The sequence below is a fragment of the Anomalospiza imberbis genome, chromosome 3, assembly GCF_031753505.1.
Source record: "Anomalospiza imberbis isolate Cuckoo-Finch-1a 21T00152 chromosome 3, ASM3175350v1, whole genome shotgun sequence".
Classification (NCBI taxonomy): domain Eukaryota; kingdom Metazoa; phylum Chordata; class Aves; order Passeriformes; family Viduidae; genus Anomalospiza; species Anomalospiza imberbis.
Window position 1 is genome coordinate 86,013,841 of NC_089683.1, and position 12,033 is coordinate 86,025,873.

The 12,033-nt window shown below is 36.3% G+C and overlaps 1 protein-coding gene across 7 annotated transcripts in view; it reads right to left on the reverse strand.

Annotated features, from left to right (window-relative positions):
* Positions 1–12,033, reverse strand: part of BABAM2 (BRISC and BRCA1 A complex member 2) — a 190,485-nt gene that overhangs the window by 162,002 nt on the left and 16,450 nt on the right. For all 7 annotated transcript variants that reach the window (XR_010997523.1, XR_010997522.1, XR_010997521.1 and 4 more), the window contains exon 3: positions 7,571–7,647. Coding sequence is in view for 3 of the 7 variants with exons in the window: in XM_068185526.1 (XP_068041627.1) it covers positions 7,571–7,647 (77 nt within the window). In the remaining 4 variants the exon portion in view is untranslated. The remainder of the gene's footprint in view (positions 1–7,570; positions 7,648–12,033) is intronic.

The following is a 12,033-nucleotide window of genomic DNA, read 5'->3' on the forward strand; positions in this document are numbered from 1 at the left end:
TAGCCTCTGCAGTAAGCTCACAAAATATAAGGTGCTAAATGTTTTGAATCACAAGTTAACAGTTTGTCTTGACCTACTAGAAATAGCCATTTTTATAACAAGTACTATATTTAATGCTTACATGATATTATCTGTGGCTTACCCCCTTCAAATATAACTGGGGCAAATAAAAGTGACACTTTTAACCAGTAAAGTAATTTCCAAAATTACTGTGCTTAGAGTTTGCGAACATTTACCATTCTAACCTTGGAGGAAAAAAACAATGAAAAAAAATTCAATATAGTCCTGCATTCTCTGCTCTTCTCACCCAAATGACATAAATACCCTTTCCTTGCATCTGCAGCACAAGTTTCTAGTTTTGCATATGTTTCAACTCTGTTTGTCCTTTTTCCCTTGATGGAAGGCCAACTGTGTGGTGCTCCACAGTACTACTGACCCTGACTATTCCAGTGTAAGAGCAAGGCAAGCAAAACCTTCACACTCCTCATTGTTGTAGATATACCAGCCAATAATTACTTCGATGGAATTACATTTCCAATTATCCAAAAATATTACTTTCTTTTCCTTTCTTTCTCCTCAGGCAAACAGCATCAAATGTTGAAATGTTTAACTTCACAAAACTTCAAAAGAAAAGTTAATTTGCTCCCCACAGACAAAAAGATAGAAATATTAATACTTAAATCTGTAATTTCTTTTAAAAGCCACATGGTCTGCTCTTTTCTCATCTATCAACATGCATAACCAAATCTAACAGAGGAATAAGAACTGACTACAAGTAAGACAGGTGTACCTCAGCAAGAAAAGGAGAAATTTCTAAAATCCCTACAGTCGCTTTCCACTGGCCTATCCAGTTCATCCTCTCCTGGTAACTTCATTTTTGGGGTATTTTTATTCTTTTTTAAACCATACTATAAATTTGTAGTACAGAAAAATGTTATGCTAGGAATGCCATAGCATTAACATTCCTGTTTAACCAACAGCAGCAAAATTAGGAAGGAGCCCACCAGTTAACTTCCCAAACTCTACTTCTGAAAACATATCTATATGCTTCAATTTCTTCTGATACCAAGAATTTCTAAGTCAGCACTAAGTATGTAGAATAAACATGTGTGGCCACAGCAACCTAGAGTAAGATCAATTTGAATGGGAATTGCTATGAAAGAGATCAACCCATTTGGCTTTTAAGAAATGCAAATAGGCCAGCATTCCCAGACACCCCAGCCTGAGGGTCCCCCTCCTGCAGGATCAGGATTGCACCCTGAGCTGTTCCCCCTTGGCTCAGTCAGTGAGAGCACAACAAAGGGATTTGGGGCAGATCACTCTGAGGGCTGTGCCGAAACTCCAGATATTCCAAGGAGGGAAAAATCCTTCTGTCTTTGCCCCACAGCACTCTCCTCCATCAGGGGAGAGCAGGGGGTCAGCACAGCATGGGGACCCTCAGGCCTTTGCTGTGGTACTGCTGCTGACAGGCTATTCTGCTCACAAATAAAGGATGTTTTTGAGCTTGATTTCTAATGTGATGTGCGAACAGAGAGAGATATCAGAAAAGGAAAGGCAGAAAACTCAGCTTAAAGACTCAAAACTATCTCATAATAGAGGGACAATTTGAAAAAAAATTATTTGATTGCATTAGAAAGAAAGCAACTTTTCAGCACATCTGTGACACTCCAGAAGAAAGTATGGCTACCCCACCACATGCAAGGCTGTGAAAGACCAAGTCTGCATGAACTTGGTGCAGCCGATTAAATCAAGTTGTTTAGTCTCATTTGAGATGCCTCAGGGCACATTTACAGCAGCTATGGTACATGGTTTTCAGAGAGATCAGTGCCCTGTGGGTCAGAAGCTGAAAAGGCCAAGCAAGGTATTCTTGGGAACCTCAGAGTTTTGACACCTATAGTTAGGTTAGTAAATCAAGTCCCATTTTTCCAACAGAAGAAAGAAATATATAGGATGAATTTGTAGGATGTTGTTTTCATTCTTGGACAAAGGGTTGCAGGTGTGGGCTCATTTTTTTTTTTAACTTCAACTGACAAATGTTGCTGTAGGAGAAAAAAAAAGAGCTATAAGACTACAGAAAGTAAGTTATTCTGTAAAGTGGGAAAAACTGTAAAAATGGAGTATCATTAAGTAAACTGGATCCCAAGCTGAGCAAGAGAGCATCAAGACAATCTCAGTAACTTGTGGTTCTGTAGCTGGGAAACTGCTTTCTCAGAAATCTTAGTACTAGAATTTAAGTAGACAAAGATGAGAACAACAGATAATTCAAGATGGGATAAGATACTGGTAGAAATTAAAGCCATGCAGCACTGGTGAATTTAAAACAGAAACACTGGGGAGGTGAGAAAAGGAAAGGTGAAGGCAAAGGATAAATAGATTCAAACAAATGGACCTGAGACCATCACCAGTTATGTGCAGCCCAAACAGGTGAAAAAAGGAGGAAAGAGCAAGGTAGCAAGGCATTATGGCAACACCACTGTGGAGGCCTAACAGAAAATCTTTTAAGTCTCTGTAAGTCCACACTTGTACACAGATACTTCTATGGTCATTTCTCTTGATGAAGAAATACACTAGGACTTACCACTGCAAAATCTTCTGTAATTTACTTGCTCAAGAGAAGTCCAGAATATAAGAAAAAGTAAACAAAAAACCCAAGTAAGAGGAAAGTGATTATTTTAAAGGGGGAAATATACTTGTAAGTTTTGTATTCAAAGAAGAAATAAGTATAAGATTAAAGTCTCTCTTGACACTCTCCCTAGGTACACTCATCAGATAACAAACAGGTTACTGAGAGAAAAAGATTTATTACTCCTGCCACGTAAAGCAAGACTCAGGCAAACTTCAGAAAACACATTGCCTGGAAAAATCTTTGGTAAGTTGCATGACCCAACAAAAAGACATTTATCGCACAGGTAAGGATAACACCTAATTATAATCTGAATTACAGCAATCAGGAAGTCCTTCCCATAAGAGCCTCAACCTAAATACAGCCTGTGTAAAGTAACCTAATGGTGCTAAAAACGCTAACGCATGCATTGCAGCAACATACTTATGAGAATCTTAAATCTTACAGTAACTTCAAAAATAATTTTTACAATTGTTTATTGGCACAATAAACAAGTGTTTAGCAAATTACTTGGCAAAGTGGCCTTTAAAGGGGCAATAAGGACGTTGGGCTGTTCTCTGTATTTATCTTTTTGTTTGTTCTTAACTACTTCCTTAAAATAGAAATCCACAAGAAGACTGGATGAAATTACTGAAAGAGTTCCATCACAGGAATAAAAACAGATGAAACTTTCTACCATGTATTATGGGCAATATTCTTAGACTGGCTAGGCATCAAGACTGATTTTCTCCTTTAAGGCCCATAACCAAAAAGAATAATAATCTAACAAACAAAAATCAGAAGCAAAAAATTAAAAACTACGCTTCAAATGAGACAAAGGAAATGTTCTTCAGGATCAAGGAAACCAAAATGGTGGCAGTAGAACCCTGAGCTATAATCCACTCACATAAAAACAGTGAAAATCAGACAGAAGATGAAAATACTAGAGTTCAAGTGGCCACAGAGAACAGTAACATTGCAAGGGCAACACATTGTTTGATCACTGTGAAATTGCACATGACAGCACTCAAGGTCAGAGAGGGAAGGAGGCGTCAGTGCCTGAAAAAGAAAATGTGAAGAGCAAAAGCAAAAAAAAAAAGTCAGATTCCCTAGCAAGCAGCAATGAAAGCTTGTGTGAAAAAGAAAAGCCAAATCCAAGATATTCCGAGGATTTCTGGAAAAAGATTGTAATTTGATTCTAAATCGCATGTTTTAATTATAAAGACTATTGAAGCTTATAACTCTGTTATAAGCGTTATTATTCTGACAATTTCTTATTCTGACAACAAGACTGAAATATCTGCAAGAGTTACAGAACACTTCACCTCAAAATACACAAAAAGTTGATTAGAAAGGATACTGAACTTTTCTAAGCAGATACTGTGGTCCAGTTGGCAATAAAGGATACCTCTGCATACCACAAAAAGTAAGTTTTGTTCTAAAAACACAGATTCAGTCTCTTACATGGTATTACAGATAGTCTTCCTGAAATTAAAACTCCAATTAAGAACTCTGAAAAACTCAAATACAGAGAAAACCATGGAGTTTAAAGACAACACTGAGTACTGGATGAACTGATAAAAACAATATGGCCATCTCAGATTTCAACTGACAGTCAAGGAAAACTAGGCTAAAGTTTTTTAAATATTCCCACCATGAAAACAAACAAAAAAATTACTTCCCTTACAGAAGAAAATAAAAGTTTCTCCCTGAAAGCATCACTTGAAATGTGATGGAAGACAATTAGTATGACAAACTAGTTTATCTTGAACACTGGCATAGCATTTTCTCCAGTATAAAATTGTGGGTAACTCCAAGGTCCCAGGAAGGAGCTGAGTAACTCTTCAGTGTAACATTCCAGCAGCTCTGCACACATGCAAAAGTAAGGTGAACGTGATATCTTAAGAAAATCCCATTACACACCCAACAAACCATTCTGAAGGCACAACATGTTTGCTTCTACCAAAGTTTACAAAACAATTATTTTACACTACAGGTAGTTAGCCTTGCCTATAAGTACACTTTCTCATTTTTTGAGAAGCTGTGAACTTTCTGGTATTTTGGAAAACAGGACTGCACTGTGCAGTTACACTTCCCTAAAGCTGCACACCAACAGCTTCCAACACACTGGGATTGCTACAAGGGTGCCTGTGCAGTGGCAGCGGTTATGATTGATGATATACAAAGACCTAATCTGTTGCAAAGAGGATGTAACACAAACCACAAAGGAACTACACACTTTAGTCTTTATTTGGTACCACATCTGAAGCCCATACACTGGAGATCCTGAACACTTTCAGCCAATCTTTTTATTCTGGCAGATTTCGCAATTTTCCTTTGCAGAAATATTCTGCCTTTGAAAGATAACATATCTAGCAACAGCCTACTACAAAGTATCTAAACATCTCTGCTTGCACTCTATGGCTGTCTTCCCCTGCCATCGTTACAGATCCAAACACAGAATTATTAAAGCTTTCTTGAATCTGCTCACATCACTATTTATTCCACATGCTGTGAGACTTAATGATTCACAGCATTTTCAAACATGTAACACTGAAATGTGGAGGATTATTACTACTTGAATTCACAGCTATTATTAGACACGTCTGAAAAAGATACACTTGTTTACACCATTTTTAGTTGTCTTTGTTGAAATACAGAACATGCTCTGTAGGGTTTTTTTTTGTTTAATTGCGTATATGATATAAAAAATATAAGAACACTGGAGGAAAAAAAAACCCAGATTTCTTGATACTGAAATTTAATGCATATTCCATAATCATATTTCTAAGTAGTTTAAATGGACTACAGTAATTTAATACATGAATATATTCTTTATGTCTGCGCATTTGCATATGGGTATCTTAGTCTATCAATTTTCCTTTATGAATCAGGAACAGCTTCATCCTCTACTTGAAATGAGATTTATATCTCTCAGAATGTACAAACACATCCCTGCATAAGATAAGATGGTCCCATAGAACATGATACCACTCTATAAAGCATGTTCATTCAGTGAAAGATATTTTGACTTGATTATAATCATAAAACAAGACTCAAGTGGAATCTACTACACATTGCAGAACACATTGAGACTTAACAGGTTGAGTTTACTACACATTTTAACAATTTTTAAAATAAAAATTCTTCCTGGGAGGGCAGTTGGCTTCATACAATACAGTCATTACTCACAAGCCTTCTGAACAAATGCAGAACCACTTCTTTGGTCTTAAAATAATTACTAGCTATGAATTAAATCTTCCAGTTTTATTTTGTGAGAAAAAATAATTAGTAAGCCTCTTGAGCCAGAATTTCATTTACTTAGAAAAGTCAAAGTAGCAATAGTAGGCTGATACATGAGCCTGGCTTCTCTCTTGAGCACCTGACTAAGCTTCCACATCAACTTCTGGGAAAGACAACTTTCCTTACAGGTGCCAAATGGAAGCTTTAATGAACTTCTAGAATATAAGGAGCTTAATTGTGTTGATTTCTGTTCATAAAGGAGAAGGACTTCCACTGCATGACATATTGTAAAAAACAACCAAAGGAAAAAACTGCAGAAGTAATACAGTAAAATTCTTAATACGTAAAATGTCTTGGAGAGCTACAGCATGTGTATGGTGCAGTCTAGATGGATACCATCAAAACAGTGTTTTAAATGCTTACCATTTCTGTTCACACCAAGTACCTGATCCTCCAGACAGCAAACTTTCAAAAACTCACAGGATAGCTAGGGCTGGACAGCACCACTGGAGATTGCCTAGTCTAAGCCCTCAGCTCAGAGCAGGGCAAACAGGGGAGACTGCTAAGGGTCATGTCCAGCTGGGTTCTGAACAGCCCCAAGGATGGAGATACACAAACTACACAAGCTCTGAGCACAATCTGTTCTACTTTTTGACCACCCTTGCTAAATAGTTTTTATTGTGCTTAAATGGAATTTTCTACATTTCAATTTGTGAACATTTCCCTTCAGTGATCGCCACTGAGAAGAGCCAGGCTTCTTCATTTATCCCCATCAGGTATTTATAAACATTGGAGAGATCTGCCCTGAGCCTTCTTTTCTTAAGAAACCCCAGCTATTTTGGCCTCTCCTCATACAACAAATCCTCCAGTTCTTGATCATCTTTGTGGTCTTTTGCCGTACTCATTGCAATATGTCCATGTTACTCTAGTAACAGACCAGAACTGGACACAGTACTCTAGGTGTGGCTTTACCAGAGCTGTCCTAGAACTGTAAATGCCAAGCCTTGAATTTTACTTTACCTGAAATTCTTCACCCTCTCTCATTTTTCAGTTGTTAGAGATAAAAACAATGCAACCATTTTTCAGCAGTTCAAGTGCTTAGAAAATGTTACCTTCTAAAAGTATGCAAAAGTAAATTTTATTTTAAACCTTTGAAACAAAACACAAACTAAGACAAACAGAACACACACTTAGAGTGGGCAAATGAACTAGCTGTCTACAGGTTCTCTAAGCATAAAGATGATTCAACAATACCACTAAATCAGAAAAATTAAATTCACATGTCTCTAATCCAGTCAATTATACCAGTCATTGTTTAAAGATACCTAATATAATAGCAGACTAACATCTTTTATTGGAACTTAATAAAGAATTACTCCTAAAAGAGACAGAAAGAAACTACACAAAACATATACAAATTATAAATTAATCTAAAAATGGTGATGAGATTGTCTCAGTCATAACATTTTATTAGAAATACCAGGTTGTGACTTTTGGCTTTTAGAACTCATTTTTAAAACTGTAGTCTCACAGAAGCCTTTAAATTTATCTTTAGTAGTACATGTTCCTGAAACATGTAATTTGTGTTCTTGAAACTGAAGCTTTAAGAGAAAACAACAAACACATGTATCTCAAAACACATAAAGTTAGACACACTGGAAAATTAGTGAGACATAGAACACTGAAAGAAAAACCAAGATGCAACTGCAAGATTTTTTAACTTACATTTGAGTGTTTCTCCTGCATAAGGGATATGTAGTTTAAAACGATCACAGCTGGGTCCAGGGGTCAATGATGTACAGCTAAAAATGAAGATAAGAGAAGAAAGAATGTGCTAAGCAGTTACAGATGGTAGCAAACACTAACATTATTCTACAAGATACAAATGACTAATAGCAAAGATATTGTGACTACTAGAAATACTAATCTTTATGGTTCTGAGAAAGAAGAAAAAGTGGGAAGGATGCAGGAGGCCCATTCTCTTTTGATCAGCAGTTCTCACAATAGCATATGAAATCTTAGGATTTGTGCCAACTCTCTCCCATTTTATAAAGAAAACATACATGCAAAATGCTCTAGTTTGAATATGTAATCAGAATGCTTTCAATTAGTCAGCCAAAGCCATCAAGTTCTCCACTTTGTATACAATTTTGCAAGTCACAAGTCTGTATGTCACAGTAACATGGTTACCTGCTCCCTATCTCTGCCACCCATATAACTGGGATCAATCTTAATTTTAAACCACCAACATTTATTAATTTTTTTACCTATTATAACATTAAAATTTTCCCTTGTGGAAAAGTCTCACAGGAGCCTTCAAGAGGGCAGGTTTCAGAATCAGCTACCTGAGGCTATAACAACTGAGCATGTTATCTTTTTGGTCTGTGACTCTCCTGTTTATCTGGAGCACTGAACAGCAGCCAGGCCTCATGGCGGTAAGTGAGCATTTCATGAATAGAGAAGACACTGGAAAACTGTTTAGTGCTTAGGCCAGAGAAGATCAACTCTTTAGTTGATAGCTTTGATAGTCATAGACCAAAATTCGCAAATAAAAAATCTCAAAATCTCAGCTGCAAAAGAAGAAACAGGGACATACATTGTTTCACAAGCAGGAATGGTCTCTCTGCTGTGGGCTGCTGGGCCTATGATGAATACCAGGAGCAAAAACACTGGAAGCCCTAGAAGTTCATTGCTTTTATGTTTCTAGGGATCTTGATAGCCCTGAATCTTCTCACCAGACTAACATAACTGAGAACTGTTCATACCTCCAACACAATTGTTGCAAGCCACTTAAAAATCAAAGCCACACTGGTCAACTCTAGGAAAAACAGTGAATGACAAGAAGGGTAGACAAAGGTAAAATAATTTGACTAAACATATATCAGATCACTGGTAGAGCTCTAATACACACCACTGACAACATATTGAAACAAAACCTACATTTACTGGGCTATACACACAGCCAAAAGCAGCAAGATGTGTAGGCCAGAAAATTGTCCAAAATTCTGATCCTACCTTGTCAGAAACAACATCCTAACTCCTGCAGCTCTATCTCTCCCACTGCACAAGAGGCATCAGGGCAAATGGAACAATCTTAATTCTCACTCACATACTCAAAACGGTTCAGAGAGCCATTTCTCTCAGGTCCTGGCTCTACAGTCTCTTTTGCTCTTTCCACTTGTAAGTTATGGAAACCATATGCACTAACTTGAGACTGTTTATATTCAGTGAACTACATTTACTACAGTCAAATTTGTGCCTGCATGTAGCTTCCTCAAAAAGAAGCAACCATGAAAATACAGATTAATTAACTTAAATGGAGTTTCCACAAAAATACTAGAAAACATAAGCAAACCATTAATGTGCAGCTAGAATCTAAGGCAGATACAATTAAGAACCACATGCAGTTAACAACCTACACTGATTCAGCAAGAATACACTATATTTTTTCAGTATCACTAAAGAAATTAGATATCTGTCCTTTCAAATCAAAAGGAAGAAACACATCTATCTTGTCCTGTCTTTGCCTTAGAAAGGTTTTTGCAACATCTTGTGAGAGCACGATCGAAGCAATCTAGGAAGACATAATTTAGATATAAATTATCTACTATCAGGTATGTGCAGAGTTGAATGGAAAGCAAGTTTCAAAAAAGGATTACTTCTCATCTTGCTTCATTCAGGAAGAATGACCTGACTCGTTTTTTTTTCAGCTGGAATAATACTTCACATTTTATTGAAAGACTGATGATGGAAAAGAAATGATGCTTTGTGAAACCTGCTGATGATGCAAATGTGAAGGGGAATACAGCATGTTGTACAAAAGGACCAAAGCTGAAATATATTTTGATTTAATGGTTGCACTATTTATCTTTAAATTTCATCTAGGTAGGGCTTATCAGAAAAAGTGAGCATCACCAGCCTCATTGGGAGTAAAATCAACTTAAGAATACAAAATATTGGATCCCTCATGCAGAAAGATATTTTATAATTTATATAATTATTTTCCAAGATGCACTTTTTTAATAGGTGGGAACAGCAAAATGAGAGTGTCCACTGTTAGGGTGTTTTAATGGCTGTGGATGAATTTAACAGCAATACAGACATTAACAGCTCCTTCCAAATAATTTTTATGGCTTACAACAGGTATAAGGTCAATTCTAGGAAGAATACAAAAAAAAAAAAAAAAAAAGGTGCACCATAACACCATAAAAAACCCTTTTCAAGTTCTAAAATATCTCTGCAACATCATTTAACATTTAATGAAAATTTCTTTCAAAGTATCACAGGTCACAGTCTGAGACATTTCTCAAATACCATCAAAATTACACTGTTGTTAGCTTTTCAACAGACACAAAAATTTCTGATCCTGCAAATACCCTACAATCTTTTCTTTTAGCACAATGGGCCATTTGGAAATACTTACAGAAAGTATAATATTCTTTAACATTAAAATAAAACCTTTATTTAATGGTAAATGTCCCTAAAAGCAATACTAAGTGCTTTTCCTATATTATTATACTGCACTAGAGATGTTTTTAATTTTATTGGTCTAGAAATGATAGAAAGTGACAGTATTAACATTTTTTCCCCCAGATTGCTCTGGCTGGGCTGCACAAGAGACTTCAATAACTGCAATAGGCTGAGCAACCAAGCAGAAATATTATATACATCCATTTGAAAGGAGGCAGTTTCTTTTTAGAATAAACAGCAAAAAAACAAAACTCGTAAGGCAAACCAAAACTTTGGTACATGTAGGAGTTTATGCATGACCTCATTTCAACAGAAAGCCCCATGTAATGGCCTGACTATGGACATTATCTCCTGCTTGAATTTCCTTAACACTTAGAACCTCTTAAAATTAGATTCATGTCTGACCCTGAAACATGACCTCTGTCTTGTCCAAAATGTAAGAGTTTTTTGGAAATGTGATCCTTTTCCTTAATGTGGTCCACACAAAAATAACACTTGAAAATTAATGACTTGTAACTAAGTCTTTTGAAGATTATTTGTTGTCCTTTCTTTACAGGGAATTGACATATAGAACAATAATACCTGGTGTTGAAAATTAATATCATAAGCTGACTCTATCTCATAATATATGGGTGTGCTATCTCCCTCTTTATTTATACACTGCTTTGCATTTATTAATCTAAGTAATATCAATATTTTATATAAGAAAGCCACTGAAGCAGGGATTAATGCTCTGATGCTCAGAGCAGTGATACATCTTAGTCTTTGCAAGATGATTAATGCTACACCACAAGATCTCCCACAATGGTTTCCCTACTAAAACATCAAAGAATCATCAACTCGAAAAGTTTCCGGGACCAAGGAATATTGTTAAGTGTATTACTTAAAATCATATTGCCCTATTCAAAGGGGCTGTGCTGAGACATATGGCTGGAAATTGGTAGATGGAACTGAGTATGCAGCAACTACAGCTGAATACAGCTTGTTACCTTTCACAGCAGATTTTAGCTAAGATCCTTGAGCAGATACAGCAGATTAAACTCAAATTGAGATACATTACATTCTTATTAAGTAATTATTCCAAGTAGGAGACAAGTAGAACATTCCTTCATTGAGTGTTTGATGCACCTTATAGCTTGTCTGTGACTACTGGGAAAAGGTTTCTTTCACAGTTAATACAATACACGTAAACTAAACCCGTTCTTATTCAAAGTCACTGTCAGCACCAGATGCTTAGTTATAAGTGTTCAGAGTTCTTTACCAGTCACAAAAGGAAATAAAAAAGATTATCCAAACAAAACAACAACAACAATAATAACACTACAAACCAGGAAAGCTACTCAGTTTTGCTGCTCGGAATAAGTCCTCAGTCTGTAACAACAGGCATAGTACAATGTATTTTTCTGCTAAATGGATCAGCGTATCCTAAAAGCCTTTAAGAAGGCTAAGAATGCAGTTCTACTTGAGTTTAACAGCAAGGTTTCATCTTATACCAGTGTATTTGTGAGTATTTTGTTGAATTGACAATTCTTCTGTTTTGTTTAAGCTAAAAAACCCCCCAGGTTTGATATTTTACAGGATTGAAACCACAATGATATGGAGGACTCTGATAACCCTAGATTTCAAAACCATCTTCTCATCAGCTAGTTTTCTAAAACCATCACTTGAAAGCATTCCTAAGAGAAGCAGTTTTAAGTTATTTGGAGTCTGGTAAGATC